The 20,064-nt window shown below is 34.1% G+C and overlaps 1 protein-coding gene across 5 annotated transcripts in view; it reads left to right on the forward strand.

Moving 5' to 3' along the window:
* The window catches only part of LAMA2 (laminin subunit alpha 2), an 811,978-nt gene that overhangs the window by 716,662 nt on the left and 75,252 nt on the right, over positions 1-20,064 (forward strand). For all 5 annotated transcript variants that reach the window (XM_074187557.1, XM_074187558.1, XM_074187559.1 and 2 more), the window contains 3 exons: positions 3,180-3,362; positions 6,780-6,934; positions 17,259-17,402. In XM_074187557.1, coding sequence (XP_074043658.1) covers positions 3,180-3,362; positions 6,780-6,934; positions 17,259-17,402 — 482 coding nt within the window. The remainder of the gene's footprint in view (positions 1-3,179; positions 3,363-6,779; positions 6,935-17,258; positions 17,403-20,064) is intronic.

The raw sequence follows: 20,064 nt of genomic DNA on the forward strand, positions 1-20,064 counted from the left end.
GTTACATTTATATTGCATTATTTAGCTAACTGCAAGGTTTGAATTAATGGGAAGGAAAAAATTCATGATCAATCAGTAAATCTTCAGCCTTGGTTTTATTGGAGTTTCAAGATGATGATAACCAAATCACCTATCAAGGTAAAGCTCAATATTTGAAATTCCTTGACCTTCAAAAAGGTCTTTATGGCATAGCATTGTATAATGCTGCTTTAATACAAATTTAAGAGTAGTTCTAGAAAATGTTTCTGTATTTTTCCCATGTTTTGAATACTTAAAGCCTTCATTGGCTGATTTGAACCTTTTTTTCACCTAAATAGTTTTTCAGCTCCTACTACTATTTTCATTTGTGGTTTATTCAGCTTCATACTGTTTATTGTCAACGTCACCAGAGGAATTGTGAAATTGGAAGGTAATTAATATATATATATATATATATATATATATATATATATATATATATATGTATATTGAATTGAAATGACCAGAAATTAGTGTTCTCTAATGTGATTAAAGAGATGGATAGACAGACAGAAAGATATACATAAGAGAACTATTTATGTCCTTATTATGCATATGTGATTGCATTCTGTTTTGCTTATTTACTATTATTTTTCCTTACCAAAAAGAGGAAGTATGTTTTTTTCTTCTCAAATTTAAAATTATAAATAGTTTCCCAAAAGTACTTGTCACCTGCACTATATAAAATTAAGGGAATTTTCTGAGTGCCCAATGTTTTAGCAGCTAAAAATGAATATATTGCTCATGTACTCATAAATATACATTATACACATTATGCATATATACTAGTATTCCATTGGTTCTTTTCCCTATAAATATATAGGAAAAGATAATTATTATTTAAAAGAAGCATAAATATTTATAAAGAATCATTTGCAGTTTATATAACCTATATATAATTTATATGTAGTCTATGTGGTAGTCAAAGTACATACCATATTTCCCCATGTATAAGATGCATCTTAATTTGGGGGCCCGAAATTTGAAAGAAAAATATATTGCATTAAGTTATTAAACTCAAGTTTTATTCATCATAAAATTCATACAACTCCTCATCTCTGTCAGTACTCCCATCCATTAGCTTGTCTTCATCTGTTTGATAATGAATCATTGTCTTTATGTATTGCCTTGTCCTCAATTCCATCTATGGCATTTGAAATGCCACATTTCTTAAATAACTTGACAACAATTTCAATCTTGATATTATCCCAGAATCTTTTCACCTAGGTATAAATTTTTCCTATAGTTGGTTTCTTCACTCTTCCTGCTGGTGTCAAATTGTCCCAAAAGACTTCATCCATTGGTTCCATTTGCCTCTCATGGCAGCTTTGAAAGATTAGTTAATGTTGACGTCAAGTGGTTGGAGCTGGGATGTCAAGCCTCCAGGTATGACAGCAAGTTTTATTTTAACCTGGTCTCCTGCTCCAAACTGTCTCAAACCACGTCTTCATCCCATCCTAATCCATCCAAACCCTTGTCATGAATGTGGATAATCACTCCTCAAGGAATTTCTTCTTTTGGTATTGTTTCATGTTTGAAAATCAGCATAGGTGGCAGCTTGGTTCCATTGGCACAACAAGCTAGAACAACTGTATAATGGCTCTTTTCATGTCTACTTTCCTTCACAATTACAGTTTTCACTTTCTTCTTATCAACGGTTCTGTTACTTGGGACATCATCTGTCCCAATTCAAACTGCTGTGTCTTTCAATATTGAATGATAAAACAATGAAATTCAAGGACCCTCTGCTCATATCTTTCAGGCATCTTTTGGGCAAGTCTGGTGTGTGGACACATGCTTAGTCTATTTTGTTTCTTGAGCACCAATTATGTCCTCTTTTGAAGTCAGTCACTTCTTTTTCAGTATCAATTCTTGCCTCATGCTGAACCATCTTTGTGGACATGGAAATTCCAATGGCCCTTTGTTCTTCAATCCATCTCTTTAATTCCCTCTGTAAATCAGGCCATTTTTCTGACTTGACTCTCCTGGCATTCTTCTGACAGGGTGTTTTTCAGTCGGGATTCTTCTTCCTGTAGCCAGTCTCATATTCTTTTCTCTGTTGGAGGAGGACTGAAGTGACATTCAGCAGCACGATTTCCATTCACTTTTGCAAACTGATCACTTTTAATTTGAATTTAGCACTGTGTGAAAATCTTTTCTGAGTCATTTCTGGGCATAACATGACAAAGCATAACCTAATATACTGGTAACAAATGCAAAATAATGAGCACAAAGACAATAAGCATGAAAAAGCAGGAAATGCAAGTAAAAAAATCTACAACTACGGTATAAGTCACTTCCAATTTTTAGACCCTAAATTTTTCAAAAAGGATGCATCTTATACATGGGGAAATATGGTACCTATAATTTATATTCAAAATATACATATATATGTATACTTTATATATACTCCAAATATGCATATATATATGTAAAATATGCCATAAGGAGTATATGTATATTATATACATGAGTTTTTTTCTTCCTGCCTTAAAATTGAAGCCAGGGAGTACATTCATTTATTTATTTTGATGCTGGAAATTAGAATCAAATCTGAAGCCTCATTTTGATGAATCTATGTGGTTAACAAAGATTAATTTTTTCCATTTAATATGTTGAACAACAAATTATAGTTTTCCAAAAGTCCATTTACTGCTCAGCAGTTAATGAATAAAAATTTACAAGAAGGCATAATGCTTTACTACTTGAAAAATGAATAGTCTGTGTTCTGCATATACTTTAAAATGTCTCCATGTCCTAGAACTGAAGCTAGGATATCCCGCCATTCACTTTCTGTCTCTGGGAATTAGGATTAGATCTGAAGTCTCACTTTGATGAATCTACATAAGTCTTGAAGATTAATTTTTCTTTTTAATATGTTGAGCAGCAAATCACCATACTCCCTCGTGTAGTGAGTATTGAGAATAATCACTTTGCTATTCTAACTTAATCAGGTATTCATGGTAGAGGTTCCTGAGAAAATTTAATTTGACTAAAAAAAATCTTCATTTTCTATGACTAAGACTTAAAGTTCAGCCTGATTTGTTTGTAAAGAGAAGGTCTTGAGGTCAACCAACCCAGGATCCAACTTTGACAGTCACAAATGAAACCACAATAACCTGACCCTTTGTTTTGATTCTCATACTCTCTACTGCTGACAGATACAGCGGTAAAATTGCAAGCTGTTAAAGACAAAGCGAGACAAGCCAATGATACAGCAAAAGATGTCCTGGCACAGATTAAAGATCTCAACCAGAACCTTGCAGGCCTGAGAAACAATTACAACAAACTGGCAGATGATGTAGCCAAGACAAATGCTGTGGTGAAAGACCCTGCCAAGAACAGTAAGCACTTATATATATTTTTATTATCAATTTTGTTCCTTTACCCTAAAATTATATCACAGAATCATAGAATGCTAAAGTTAAAGATGAACTTTAGTCCAATCTCATAATTTCAGTCTAGTATGCCAATGGATCTGTGCTTTCATCAATGTAATTATTTCCCATATTGATGCAAACTGCAGCACATTCATCTCTGCCTATCCTAGGAAACTCTTATTCATGTCCTCCCATTAATTGAGCACAGGGAATCTATCTAATGTCCAAGGAGTTTTCCTTGAGTTCTCTTGCTATTTCAAGGATACCGGTGGGGCATGTGGGCTCATAAATCCATGAAATAATCCTTGATTTTACAGTCAAAGAATCTGAAGCTTAGAAAGTATGAATGACTTGGTCCAAGTGACAGAGCAACTTGGTGATATTGTTAGAACTAGAACACAAGACTTTGGATCCCCAGTCCAATATCTTTTTCACGATGTCACATGGCAGTTAGAGATGATTCTGAAACCTCCCATGATAGTTTGACAGTTGACATAAATACTTTCTGATCTTCACTAGGGAACATAGTTGTAATCTTGGATAAAATACGCCAAGAATGGATGAAGTCTCATAGGACCATGTAGCTATTAAAGAGGGTCAGAACTTAAGAACAAACCCATTCATGGAAGCTGCTTTTTGATGATGACACTCCAAAGACTTTTGCTAATCCTAAAGACCCAAATGTTGGTCTTGGCTGCAACCACATTAGTTCTCAAACTTATAAACAAGTCTCCAAAAAGGAATTGGGAAGCCTATCTTTACTCCCTTTTCAACCAGCAGCTCTCACCTACTTTTATTACAAAATCAAGAGTTAATTGGGTTCATTGAATTTGCCTCCAAAAAAAATAGATAGAACATCTCTTATGAATACTCCTCAAGAAAGCTTATTTAATAAGTATTTGCAAACTCTTGAATTTTCAGAGACATTTCTCACTCAATACAGTTATGCAAATTTATCAAAAAAGTTTAATAACCAAAAGATATGCAGCATTCACACATGTAGCTTCCTTCTGCAGACTGGATAATCAGTAAGACTAAATGGTACACTGAATCAGTTTACATAGTATTTTCTAAATAGTTGAATAGAAGTTCAAATTTTTGTAAAGTCATTATTTTCCTATTGTCTTGATTTTAAAATATTTTGTGTTGACTTTGAATGAATTTATAAATTATGACAGCTCTTAGTACATTTTAGTTCTAAGTAAGTTTTTACTATCAGCTTCTCTAAGTGCAGTCATTCTTGTTCTCTAAATATAAGATGCAAAAGGAAAGCTTTCTATTTAATGGAACATGACAAATGAATACTTTTGAAACGTGAAGAATAAGTTCAAAATAGTATAATTTTATAAGGCTTTTTAAAAAGATATATTGTTGTAAAACAGGGACCATTTGTAATTTATAATTTCTAAAATCTAGTCTCTAAGTTTTTTCTCATAATCTGTCTTATTTTTCCCTTTCTGTCCCTCCACATCAATATCTACAGAAATCAGTAAGTATCATTTAACTTACAAGTAAATAATTTCTTGTAAATGTTTTTCTACTCTTGTACCCCTCCCCCTCATCCCACTCCCAATGCTTCTGCTTTACATCTGCTATTTTGGTGCTACTCTAGGAAAAATAAATCTTGTTTTTTCAGTATTGCTGCACTACTCACCAAGATGAGCATATTTTCTCTTAGAGAAAAGCCATTAGCAATGTATGGGTTTATATCATTTAATTCCATTGTTGACACTGGTAGGATAATGTCATAAACTGTGTACCTGCAGCAAAGTAAATAAAGCAAAAAACAAAAACAAAACCAACCTTGAGTTGCATATATGATTACCGTGATTCAGTACTACTTAAATATATTAGAACCAGGGAATAAAAAAAACTCTTATAAATTGAGTTAGGATTTCAGATTACTTTCTTGCAACAAAGTTGACTCTAATCAGATATAAGCAACCCCATGAACATTTTTTTTGGACAATCCCTTTAGATCAACACAGAAAAGTCTGACTGGCTTATTAAAGAGTAAGAGGATTTAGGGACTTTACTAAATCTTAAATGGTCCTTTCAATGACTCTTTCTTTCTCTTTCATGACCTCTAAATATACTGTTGGAATTCTGTCAGCTTTTTTTTTCCTGGCAACAAATTACTTTGTGAAGTTTCAGTGTTATATTATGAAGTTGAGAGAAAGAAAAATGAATTGTTGAAAGGTTACTAGGAAAGTGAAAACTGTAGTTATACTGAAGATCTGGAAGGAAGAAAAGAATGTTTTTATCTGAGCCAGAGATATGACAGTTCAAAGAAGAAATAGAATTCATGAAGGAAAAAACTTAATTTTCTTTCAAGTATGGATCAATCAAGTTGCCAATCTTTTGTGGTCATTTTTAAATATTTTAAACAGTATTCATACTCTGACATTCATGAACACAAGACTAATTTTGCAGAAGAACAAATGACCTATTTCCAAATAACAGGTTAAAAAGATAATCAAAGATTCACTTTCATCCACTTCTGAAGATGAGTCAATGAAGGGTCAATGTAAGTCACATGGGACATCTTTCATAGTGTAAGCTGGAATTCAATTATGGGACTTGAACTGTCTCAGTTTCATCAGGGATGTCAAAGATAGAGTAGATAAAACAGAGTCTTGTTGAGTGAATAAATTACCTTAAATCAGGTGAAGCTGACACCATCTTAGAATAAGAAAAGATAATTATACCTTCAAAAATGTCTGACTTCCTCCAAGGGAAAAAAATTAGGAGTCTATGGAATACTGTGTCTAGACACTAACCAGTCATTCATTGTTCCTACTCAAGGAACCAGAAGGAAATGGGTTTGAATTGTAGGATGAGATATTTAAGTGATATGAGGAAATACTTTCTAAGGATTTTTCATCAGTGAAATCCTTTGCCAAGAGACATTGTGACAGTTATTTTCTTTGACATATGCAACAAGAACAAAAATTAAAGAGTGCAATTACCCATGTTTTATATGTAGACTAGCTTATGCTGTCATGAATTTTTTAAAATGGCAGAGTAAGGTGACCTTTACAAAGAATATTCTATTAGTTTTGTCTCATAGCTACATCTATGTTCTCTGGAGTCCAGTCCTATGGAATTAGGAATTAATAACTCTGAAAAAAATCACCATGCTTTTTGCCTTTGATAAGGGTGTAAAATACAAGCACCTACCCCAGGTTTGGCTCTTGTTCTCAACTCAGTTTTTCTGACCTACTTTAGTCCTGACTAACATCCTCATTATCATTCCAAAGCTTCATCTACTTAGTAACCATCATTTTTCTTTACTGCATGGTTAAGGAGAAATCCCTACTCATATAAGCAAGCTGAAACACTGGCATAACTTGTTATGATTTTGTCTTTGGTTCTGTAAAGTTGCAGATGCAGATGCCACTGTCAAAAATCTTGAACAAGAAGCTAATCGGTTGATTGATAAACTCAAACCAATCAAGGAGCTTCAGGATAACTTGAAAAAAAATATCTCTGAGATAAAGGAATTGATAAACCAAGCCCGGAAACAAGCTAATTCTGTAAGCTACCTTTTTCTTTTTCTCTGTATTGTACAGTTATTAGTAGTAATTGGTCAGTGTTATTTCCAAAGGAATGATTTTGTCAGATTATACATTTGTCATCTGGTCCTTTTCATTTTCCATGCAACTCTTGGGTCTAGAATTCTAATGTCACCAGACTTGGAATGAAAAGAGAAAGCAGTAATTATTACTTGGAAAATTTAGAAATTCTATTTTAATATTTACAGGATGTATAAAAAAGTAATGGGGAGAGGAAGGTTCTTATTAATTATTTTTGCATACTGACATACTTAACATCTATCGCTGTTAAGAAAGCAAACTGGATTCAAAGGATCTTCATTAATTAATGACATAGCCATCAGCATTATTACACACTTCCCTGGAGTGTAGTCCAGAACATAGGTAGCAAAAGCCATGTCAAAGCTTCTAAAGAAGGTTATTTTAATCAGGTTCAGGTAAGAGAGATCAATATTTAAATGTTCTAAATACAATAGATGGATGGATGGATGACATAGAAAAATTGATGAGACAAGGGCGACTACTTTGTATAGTCAGCATTCAGTAAATTTTTTTTGAATTTTGAATGAATAAATGTATGAATGAACAAATTAAGTTCCCCCTTTCTAAAATCAAGAAATCACATGAAGAAATAGCAGGAAATATTGAGATTAGTCAATCAATCAAATAGCAAACATTTAGTAAGCACATTCTACATTCAAGGCACTATGCTAAGTAGTCTCTACCTTCAAGGAACTTAGATTCTATTATATGAAATAACATAAAATCATGTAATTTGAGAGTTTGAGGGGATCTCCAAAGATATCTAGTTCAACCTAAATAGGAAAGAATTCCCTGGTACAGTACTCTCAAGCCAATCCATTCCATTTTTTGAAAGTTCTAATTATTTAAAAAAATGGGGAGGGTCAAGCCAAAATTTGTCTCTTTGCCAAGAGTCACTTCCAGCTCTCCATCTATTTGATTCTATGTTGGTATTGGTGATAGACTCATACATAAATAAATAAATGTAGGGGGGGGTGAAAGGAGCTTGCAATTTAGGAAGTCAAAGTTCTCATAAATGAGGTGACACCTGTACTGAGCTTAGAAGGGAACTAGAGATTCTAAGAGGCAGAAGTTAGCTCAGATTATATGCCATACCTGAGTTAACACAACATATGTAAAGATATAGAGATAGAAAATGGGAGTTCCTGTGTGAGGAACAGCATATCATGGAGAGAGGACTTTGAAAGGGTTTTCAGAGTTTTTAGATCTCATAGGATTCCAGATTTAAAGCTAGACAGGATCTTAGAGGTGATCTAATCCCATCCTCTTATTTTATACATGTGAAAACTAAGGCTAAGAAAGATTAAATGACTTGTCCAAGGTGACACAGAAAGTATCACAGCAGAGATTTAAACTTTGGATCTTTGTTTCCAAACCCTTTCCACTGATTGATTTAACATAGTAAGAAATAAAGAGCTAATGATATAAAGATGTCCATTAAAAAATGTCCCAGTATTAAGAGGATCAAAAACTCTTTTTGGAAATGGGGTATACTTTTTGAAAAATGCAAATAGGATTTTGAAATGCTGAAATGTCTTGTCATTTCCTCATATCTTATCATATTAGAACAAACTGTTAATGTCCTTTCTTCTAGTTACTTATCAGGACCATTATGGTAGCTGGAGAACATTTTTGGAGATGTTGCCCAAAAGGCTCAGGATATAGTAGTTAAAGCTCAAAGCAAAGCTCTGACTGAATTGGTTCATGATCCAAATTCATTCTTTACCATCAAGAAGAGAACAAAAAATTCATCAAATTAAGATTGGCCATTTTCAATCTACCACTAACAAATAGATTCTCTCTTAAGTGTATCCCTTGGCTTTGAACAGCCTTGGACAATCAAGGACTAGCAAGAATAGCTAAATTTCATAATAACCCAGAGCAAATTATCCAAGTGTCAGAACATCTCCTTCCATTTGGCAAAGATGACAACCCTAAAAGTGGCCAAAGCAGTGACTGTAAGATAAAAGAATTCACAGCTGATGAAAAGTAAAATTGCTAGAAGGCAAGAAAAAGAAGGTGTTACAGTAGACAAAGATTGAAGAAGCAGTAAGGATAGAAAAAAAGGAAATTAAAGAGGAGAAAGCATCAACATTTGTCAGCTAATTATGTATGTGAGACAAAGAACAACAGGGACAACAAACATTGTTCTAAGAATGTGGAATTTCATTCAAAATCAAACATATTTACTTGGTACTTGCTGTGCATAAATTATTGTATTAGTCTCTGTGGAGGATAAAAAAGTCAACTAAGATGTGACTAGAATTTTACAGTCCAGTAGAGGAGATAAGAAATATAACTCTAAATGCCATAAGAGAGTTACATAGTACTTGGGGGGTTCAAAGAAGCAGTCAGAGGAATCAAGATGGAGAAAATACTGTATGGGTATTAGTGTATGTGTGTGTACACACATACACACATGCTCACATATAAATATATATGCTTGCATATATATTTATGTGTAAATATGCATTTATAAATGTATTAGAGGTAATATATGCATAAAGATATTCATATATAATCTTAAGGCATATATATATCCATTTTCTGGGAGGTAGATAGACAGACAAGTAGGGCATTTACTATATGTGTCTAATGATCAGGATACAAATACTAAAACAAATTGAAGGAAAGATAGTCCTATTCTCAAGGATCTTGCAGTCTAGTAAGGGAAACTGTATAGGGTAAGGAAAGACAGGCGGGGGGAGGCGTATCAATCTAGAGCAGAGTCATCCAGAGATGGTTAAGGCAGCGAGGAGGGAAGGGAGATAGAGCAGTCCAGAGGATAAGTGAAGTGGGAGTTGTGTTATTGTGTTACCCCAATAGAAAGTGAGTATAACGATTATTTCATCTCAGTGCCTATCACATTGTAAGCATTTAATAAATTACTGTTGATTATTTGACAAGCCATTTGGGCTAGATCTTGACGAATGGGTAGGAATTCAAGAGTCAGAGATGGAAGATAGCATTTCAGGAGAAAAAGGGTTAGAGCAAAGTGATTTGAATGTATATCTTACTACCTAACTATTACCACCACTATCAACCTCTATTAGATTGTAAATTACTTTAGGGCAGGAACCATGTCTTTTTTTTTTAAAAACCCTGAATCTTCAGGAGGCACAAAGGTGCCTTACATATAATCAGAGCTTTTACCATTCTCTGAGTTTTGAAATGTCACCCATTTCCCAAGGGCCAGACCAAATGAAAATTTACTTAATAGCTGTGTGACCACAGATAGACCACTTAACTTCTATGAGTCTCAGTTTCCTCGTCTATTAAATGACTTAGTTAGACTCTATGATCTTAAAGTCCCTTCCAACTTCCGATTTACAATACCATGATACTATGCCCAAAACATAACTCATCATCATCAAACCTCTACATCTAACCCTTTATCTTTGAAAGTACCACCATCCTTCCAGTACCACTACCACTATTCAGTATATTGTCATAATAAGGTATCATTTAACATCTAACTTTCCTCTACCCAACACACAATTAGTTGCTAAATCTTTTCAATTCTTTCACAGCCTTCTCTCATCTTTACCTTTCTTTCTACCCATATAGCTAATACCCTAGTTCAGGTCTACACTATCTCTTGCCTAGATGATTATAATAGCTACTATTTGATCTCCTAGCCTCAAATCTCTCTCCCTTCTATTCACCAACCACAGAACTCTTAAAGTGATTTTCCTGAAGCACAAGTCTGATCTTGTCACTTCCTTGCTCAAAAAATCTACATAGACTGCCTGTTGCCTCAGGGATCAAGTAGAAACCCTGGAAGTCTAGGTCCTTCACAATCTGACCTCACCTTACATTTTTTATCTTATATATTATTCCCTTTCACATGCTTTATGATCCAGTCAAATTGATCTTAAAGCTCTTTCTTAACAATCCACCTTTTGTTTCAATTAGGCAGATTTTAGTCAGTTGTTCAATTGTTTCTAACTCTTTGTGATCCCAAGGACCACACCAACCATGGAGTTTTCTTGGCAAAGATTCTGGAGTGGTTTTCCATTTCTTTCTTTCTTATCGGTTTCTAAACCTAGCACTAATTGTCCTAAAGAGCACACTCCCTCCTCAGTTCTTAGGATACCTGTTTTCCTTCAATACTCAGAACAAATAAGACATTTTATATTTTACTTTTCCTAAACAACAGTTTCTAATCCTCCACCCTGATTTACCTTATATTTGTAGAATATTTATACATATATGTTGTATACATATATATCACATTTATATGTACATTCACGTGTATGTATATAGTATTTCAAATTTCAGGACAAAGAGATGTGCCAAATGTTATCTCTCTTTCATAGATTAGAAAGCATATGTACAGCTCCAAATAATTCATTCTAATTGAAAATTATGTTGTAATAGTTCTTTCATTTGTATTATATGACCTGGCTCTAGTAAATTTGTTTGGCCCCAATAAATGCTAGAAATGACAAAGCAGCGTAAGATGAATTTTGAACTGAAATTCTTTTGGTTTGTTGATTTTCTTATGGAGTATCTGATAATCTTTTAAAAATAAATGATCTAGTTACTAGAAGGCAAATTACAGTAGAAAATCCAATAGTTGTACTTATGGCATCTTCAGTAATGTCTAATTGAGTTCATGATGATTAACTGGTAAATAGCACAGTTACAAGAAATGCCTTGTAGATTCCTAATGATTAAAACTTCTGTTTTAGAAAACTTACCAAGAATTACAATAAAATTACCTACTCCTACCAACTTTAGGAGTAGAATTTTCAGAGAGAGAGACTGACAGAGAATGGGGAAGGATAAGGAGATGGCAATGAAAAAAGGCAGGATAGAGAGAAAGAGAAAAGAAAAGGAAGCAGGTGAGAGAGAAAAAAGGGAAAAGTAAGTAAAGGGAGACAGACAAAAGAAAGCTTCATTTATAAAGAATTTGTTCTGGAAAGCCCCTCAAAAAGTAAAATTCACAAAGGATACACCTGTCCTGGCTATATTATGGGGCTACTAGTTGTCATTGCAGATAGAATCATGAATACCTGATTTCAAATGTGACCTCAAACACTTAATAACTGTGTGACCCTGGGCAAATCTAACTCTATTTACCTCAGTTTCCTCATCTGTTAAATGAGCTGGAAAAGTAAATGGCAAACCACTCCAGTAATAATAAAAAGAATCAAACTACCTATATCATAGAGAGGAAACTAGAGGTGATAGAGATAGGGTGTCCATGGTCATATAACTACTTAATACTGGAAGGGGATTTAAGCCCAGGTATCATCTAACTACAGTTCCTGAGCTCTTTTATCTATGCTACACTCCTTCAGAACCTTTCCTATTTCTATTTCTCCCAGCCTCTAGTCATCTAAAGATTTAATAAGCATGCCATTTGTGTGTGTATGTGTATGTATCTTCATTAAATTAACTGATAAAAATGGTACACAAAACAGGGCCAAGGACAAAACCCTGTGACATTACAGTTTGATAATATCAAATCACCCTTTTTAGTTTGCTCATTCATCTTCAAAGAGAGTTAAATTTATAAAAATCTAGCTTCTATCTTTTCTACAAGGATTCTGTGCCTTGCTTAAATTTAGTGAAACCTTTGGCTGAATCAATTGCATGGGACCCTTTCCTGTTTGGTGGAGATTGATCACTCAATGCCCACTCAATGCATTTATAGATGTCCCAACTATTTTTCAGATTTAACATTCCTTACACTGTTCTTAGAGAATCATATCATTCAGTTACTTTTCTTTGCTTCCATGTTCCACATGATGTTTGTGTGTTATACATGAGACTTGGAGTTCTTAGAGTGAGATGAAAAGAGATTCTGGTTCTTTGGATTTCTTTGAGAGAGGATGAATGAATCTAACATCTCTTTAGTTTGATGAAGGAAGAGAAAGACTGGGAAAAAACTGATAAAATACAAGAGGAGCTGCCAGTCTCTACATCTCCCTATCCCCAGATTACTCCACTTGAGACTTCAATCAGTTGTCCCTTGAGAGAGAACGAAGATTCTCTCCTTTGGTTGATCTTAGTTATCTTACTCTCAAAGGAATAGCTTACATTTGTATTTTCAGCATTTAGCACAGTTGCCTGCCACGTAATAAGCAATTAATGAATGTTTGTTGATCTGACTTTTACACAATAATCTCTATATAGTCCCAGGACTGATTATTAGATAAACCTCATTATCCTGCAAGACTTCATCAGCCTTGGTACTCCATCTCTGATTCAAAGATGGAGATCCTCTATCCCTCTCTTTCAAAGGTGGAGCCATGAACCTCTAGTTAAGAGAAAGCTCAGTTCAGAACAACTCACCTCTCACCTGACTGCTCTACTCCGATACTTCTTTGATTTCTCCACCATGTCCCTGCCCCCTTTTTTGTTTGTTTTCCCCTATTAGATTGTAAGTTTCATGAGCCCATGGACTGTCTTTCTTTTCAAGTACTTGTATCCTATAGTTATCTGACATATAAGTAGATGTTTAATGTATGTTTATTGATTGTAAGAAAGCACCTTGTACCCACCAAAAGAAAAAAAAAGAAAATGAAATAGGAAGCCAGGGTACAGGAGGATATTTGGATATTCCTACTCAAAAACATGTCACTTCCCTGCCTAAAAATCTACAGTATTGCCTATTGAATAAAATATAAGTTCCTCTGGCATACAAATCCTTTTATGATCTGTATCCAACTTACTTTTCTAACTCCATCACATACAATTATTTCTATTCACATTTTGTATATTCCTGCCAAATAAAATTCTTTGCTCTTTCCCAATCTTGCCTTCCTATTCCTGTCCTTGCTTTTGTACATGCACTTCCTCATTTCTGGAATTTTCTTCCTCTACATCTTCATTTATAGAATTTTTTTCTCTTCCTTAAAGATCTGGCTTAGGTACTATCTCTTCTATGAAGTCTTCTCTGCTCCCCTTTCCCTGCTGACTTTAACTGATCTTTTTGTTTGGGAATCTCATGTACTCAATGAAGTTATCCTATTAAATGTAAAGTATTGTGCCATAGTGATAATTTAAATCTGTTTCATTCCCATTCTGTATTATAAGGTCTTAAGATAAAAGGTTCTGCTTTGTTTCATGTTTGTCTTCTTAATTCTATCCTAGCCCAGTTCACTGTAATTCCATTTGATTCGATTCAACAAGATTTTATTGAACCTTAAATGCCAGATACAAAGAAAATTTTAAAAAGATAAAGATAAACATGAACCAATCCCTGCATATAAGAAACCTACCTTCTACTGGGGGCTAGCATATATCAGATAAGTACATGGGTTGTTTTTTTAAGTGCGCAAAGTAATTGAACAATAATCTCAAAAGAGAAAATACTAAAACTAGGGAATCAGGAAAAATTCTCTTTCTTAATATTTCTCCCATCCTGTTTCATAATTTTTAAAAACAGCATTGATACCATACTTGCATTTATAGATGTCCCAACTATGTTTCAGATTTAACATTCCTGACACTGTTCTTAGAAGAGCATATCATTCAGTTACTTTTCCTTGCTTCCATGTTCAACATGATGTTTGTGTGTTATACATGTATATATTTTAAATTCTGGTATTAATGAGATCCTCTGCCACTGTTATCTTCAAAAAAGCAGTGATTTTAAGGGAACTGGGAAATTCTATGAAGCAGAGGTGAAGGAGAGAGAGAACTCCATACATGGTGGTCAGCCTGTGAAAAGACAAAGAAGCAAGAGATTGCATATTATATAATAAAAGCAACAGTGAAGCTAGCTTAGATGAAAGATGGGGAGCTTCAGGTGAAAGGGAGTTGGTTGCAATCAGTTCAGAAAGATTGTGAAGTGTTTTAAATGCCCAATAAATACAGGTTAAACTTAGAGGTTCCAGGGAGCCACTGAGATTTCTTGAGCAAGGCAGAGGTACAATCTGTGCTTTAGGAATATCAATTTGGCATCCCTGTTAAATAGTAGTTGATTGGCGGTTATTCAATGTAAAACAAAGAAACTCTCCATGGAGCATTTTTATTCTCTCCTTCCCAAACTAAAATTATTCTCCTATCCTGTATCATAATTAAAAAAAAACAACATTGATATTGTACTTGCATTTATAGATGTCCCAATTAATTTTCAGATTTAACATTTCTGATACTGTTCTTAGAGGACCTGAAAAGATATTGAAAACAAAAACATAATAGAAATTGAATAGTTTGATCCTTCTATGTCATCCATTACCATTTTAAAGTCAATTAAAGCAACAGTCCAATTTCCTTTTCCTTAAAATTTCTCTTGTCCTGAATCATAATTAAAAAAAAACTTTGGAACTTTACTTATTAATTTTCAGATTTAACATTCCTGATGCTATTCTTAGAGGACCATATCATTTCTTCCCTTGCTTCCCTTCGTGTGTGGTATACAGGTGTGTTTGAAACTTTGAGATCCTCTGCCATTGGATCAGTCATTTTTTACCTCATTTCTTTCTGGCCTAACCATAATCATTGAATGGGGGTTTCCTCAGTCTAACTGAGACCTGTTAAAGACCCTAGCTTAAAAAGGCCAAAGACTCCCACTGATCCTCCAGGGCCATCTCTGGTTATCCTGATCTGTAAATATTTGACCACTGGACCCAGGTGGCTCCAAAGGATAAAGTGAAACTGGTGACTCTGCACAGCCCTCTCTCACTTAAATCCAATTCACTTTTATGATATCACATCCCTGATATCATAGTCCTCTTTCAGAATGAAGGACAAACAAAAACAGCAACAGTTTTTAGACACAATTCCCTTTTCTATCTCTATTCCAGACCCACTGGTATGGTACTTTGTCATCAATTATAGAGATTCAGTTCCCCTCTCTGGATAAAGGACAGGGCAGAATTGTTAAGAACAAGATAGAGGATAATTCTTCAGTGATATCAATGAGGAGAGAATCCTACATCACTGGGCTTTGGAAATGGAGTCACATCAATATTTAAATCATCAGTATTCCATTATTCTTGAGATAACTTGATTTCAGTCTATGATTGCATGTAACAATACATAAAATATAAAATTATAATAATATATTATGATATGTAATAAAATAGCAGATATGTAATATATAATAAAGATTACATAGAATCATTTCAGAACTTAATGATCATAGTTTACACATTCCAGATTTTGGGCTATCAGAATTGTAAATGACAGCAAGGAATTATGACAAATTTTGTTTGTGTTTGGTTTTTGTTAAACCTCTATAATCTCCTATGATTTAGGCTATTTGAATTTCTCAGAATCTAAACGATGATTTACCCTGTTATTTAAAAATTTCTATTGTTTGATCATTATTTTGTCTATATACTAAGTATAATTTTACTTGTGGTTGAAGTTAGAATGCTACTTGAAAGTAATTGAAAATTAATAGGAACCTTTTTTCCACTCTTCCCATAGGGCTTTCTTTCTTGGTACTCCACAGTCATCTGAAAGCTATTGATCAAAAGAAATCTTTTTTCTTTAGCAATAGAAGTTGCTAATTACATTAGTGATTGCAACTGGAAATGATTCCTTAAAGGCATTTACAAAGATGTTAGTTCAATTTCACTTTCATTTCTTGGCAACTTAATGAAAAGGGGCCATTTTGCTTTGAAAGTTCCTGTGTTCCTAACACAAAGATTAATATACTATTGTTGGAGCATCTAGAACAAAATCAATTCAGCTATTTTCAATTTAATAATACAGGGAAGAGGAAAGGGCAATTTCCCTTTCCAAATTCACAAAAAAGTGATTTGTTGCTTGATTTCAAGTAATTCAAAAATCCATCAATTTTAAATCCTTGAGATGTCATTTAAATAGATTTAAGAAAGAACATTTATTTTTCTTTCAAAAGTACCTTTTGAAAATGATTTGATAGAAAATTTGCCAGAGCCAAGTACCTATAGAAAGTAATCCAAACTGCTGTATTTAGAAATTGATGAATTAGAAACTATCAATTATTTTTCTTCCTGGTTGATGGCAATAGAACAAGGGTGAAGAAAAGGCAGAAGAAAGTAAGAATTGTCATTTGTGTGTTTCAGAAAGACAGCAATGATCAGATTAAAAGACATGGAATTATGGAAAACTCTTTGTACAGATTTGTGTGGGGAAAAAACATTTCAGTATTCTCATTAATGAACTTAATGTTATGTCCATGTGGGTACTTAATAATATTATTTGATGATAGGGAAAAAACTTCAAAGAAAAATTATTCTTTTGTGGTTGTTTGGAATCTTCTTCAAACTCTCTGAGAGGTTTAGTCTCAGCTCTTTGTACTTTGTTTTTCTTGAAGATCAAAGTCTCTGTATCTTCTGGAGGTGACTGCATTCGAACATACAGGCCAGAAATCAAGAAAGGAAGCTACAATAATATCATTGTCAATGTGAAGACAGCTGTTGCCGATAATCTCCTTTTTTATCTTGGCAGTGCCAAATTTGTAAGTCTGATTTACACCTTCTTTTCAGTTGATAAATTAAATCTATGCATGATGTATACACATAGCCAGTGGCTTATTTTGATCAGGGAAGTAGAGATAGGATATTTAGAAGTCAATAACATTACAATAAAAATTGTCTAGTTATGTCCTGCTCACTCTAACCTTCTATGAAAACAGAAGGAAAAAACCAAAGATTTAAAATGTCAAATCAAATTAGAGTAGTACAAACTGAAAATAGAAAATTGTTGTGGATTCTATTGAATCCTGTGACTTTAGTGTGTTAATATGGTTACATTTTTTTCTATGCAATTTTTACAGAACAATTTTGGTTCCAACTGTTTGAAATGAGGGCAAATGGCTATTGGGCATAAATTTTTCACTAATTAAAATTAAGGATTGTACTTTTTCATCAAAGGAATAAAATAATATTTAAATGAAAAAGCAATAATATTAGATTGGAACTATGAGTTCATTGGCATAAAGTATATTGAGATATGAGAATGTTTTCTCCTAATGCAGATCATCACCTATTCTCTACCACTTATGATCTTAGAAAGCTGTCTAGCAGATGAAAAAAATTAGATAACTTGCCCAGGGTCACAGAGCAACTATATGTCAGAGATCAGATTTGAACCCCAGTCTTCCTGGCTCAAAGGACTATCTTATCCTCACACTATGATCCTTCAGGAAGAAAATAATGACCATAAATTCTCTAGGGCTTTGTAGGTTATAATTATTGACATAAGAACCCTGAGGTAGGCAATAAAAGTGATACTGATTTCTATATTGATGCAGTCAGAGATATAATACAGACTTGGGTGTTCTTGTAGCACTTCTGATCATTCTGTGAACACTTGCTTTGTATAAGTTTAGTTTTAGAATTGATTGCGTGACATAGAAATCATTGGCAAAAGACTGCCTACCCATATCAAAGAAGGCATTGTGCTCAATGAGCAAAATAGAACTGAAGTAACTCAAAAGAAATCTTGAGATGCCCAAAATTTGAGAATCTACCCCAAATGTTCACATGGACTATCTCTACTTGACTTGTGGTAGAACATTCAGAGTTCATATTGGTTTGATCAATCAGTCAGACACACTGTTACTTGACTCAGAATAATGATGTCATGTTCATCCTCTTCAAGAATGGACAGCAACCAATAAACCAACCAGTAAAATAAAATTAGATGGTTAATATTTTGGGTTACTAATTTTATGATAATGAAATCTTTCCCAATGATATCTCCAATATTTGTCTGACTCATCTCTCAAATTGAAATGGCAGAAACTTGGCCTACATTGATCTGTAAAATTAAAGTAAAACTGAAAGTTTATTGTGATGTCTTTGACCCATTTCTCTTCTTCAGAGATCTTCCAATTTAAATCAGAACTTCCATCATTCAATGATTGACATGAATCAAATCTTCTGGTTTAAGCCAAAACGTTCTCTGAGTTCCTATACTCCCATTTTTCCCTGTTTCTTTTTTTTCCTTTTCTTTCTTTTTTTTGGGGGGGGGTGGTGGTTTGCAAGGCAATGGGGGGAGGTGTTAGGTAACTTGCCCAAGATCACACAGCTAGGTAATTATTAAGTGTCGGAGGTCACATTTGAACTCAGGTTCGTCGTGACTCCAGGGCCAGTGCTCTATCCACTGCGCCACCTAGCTGTCCCATTTTGCCCTGCTTCTTACACAAAATTCTGAAGTGAGGAATTCTCCCAAATGAGAGCTAATGTCTTCACAATAAAGACTGGCAAAGGCTTTAGTTTTAAAAATATTGAAGACCTTAATGCTGCTCCTCTTTTATTCATTTTATTTCTGCCAACACAATCAATGTCAAGAGACAGAATGGGACAGTGGAAAGCACTCTGACTTTGAGTCAAGGAAACCTTGCTTCAAGTTAAAATTTTGACATACTTTGGCTATCAGAGTCTGTACATGTCATTTAAATTCTCAATACCAGGGCAGCTAGGTGCACAATGGTTAGAGCACTGGCTCTAGAGTCAGGAGGATTTGAGTTCAAATCCTGCCTCAGACACCTAATAATTACCTAGCTGTGTGGCCTTGGGCAAACCACTTAACCCCATTGCCTTGCAAAACACCAAAAAACAAAAGCAAAAAAATTCTCAATACCTCCAGAAAATTCTCTAATACTTTACTTTGCTGAAACATTGCTAAAATTCATTTCTATAGAAACCTGGAGGGTGGGATAGGGAGAGAATTCCTTACACTAATGAAGTAACCTACCCACCACCCTTAAAAAATTAATTTCAAGGGGCAGCTAGGTGGTTCAGTGGATAGAACACAGACCCTGGATTCAGGAGGACCTGATTTCAAATCCAGATTTGGACACAATTATTACCTAGCTGTGTGACCTTGGGCAAGTCACTTAACCCCATTGCCTTGCAAAAACCCTTACCCTGGTGTATACAAATATATGTAAGACCTTTGCACAGGGCTGGTATATCTGCCACTTTAAAGATTATCTGCAGTAAAACATTAATTAAAAAATACAAAAAAAAAAAAAAAGCAAAGCTGAGATCACCTGAATAACTGTTATCTAAGGATTCCTAATTGTATTACATATGTATGGATCCAAAGGATAGCATCATACTACTTTATACAAGTATTTCATGGCAAATTACTTTTCTGACTCTGCTTATCTG

The sequence above is a fragment of the Macrotis lagotis genome, chromosome 5 (assembly GCF_037893015.1).
Source record: "Macrotis lagotis isolate mMagLag1 chromosome 5, bilby.v1.9.chrom.fasta, whole genome shotgun sequence".
Lineage (NCBI taxonomy): Eukaryota > Metazoa > Chordata > Mammalia > Peramelemorphia > Peramelidae > Macrotis > Macrotis lagotis.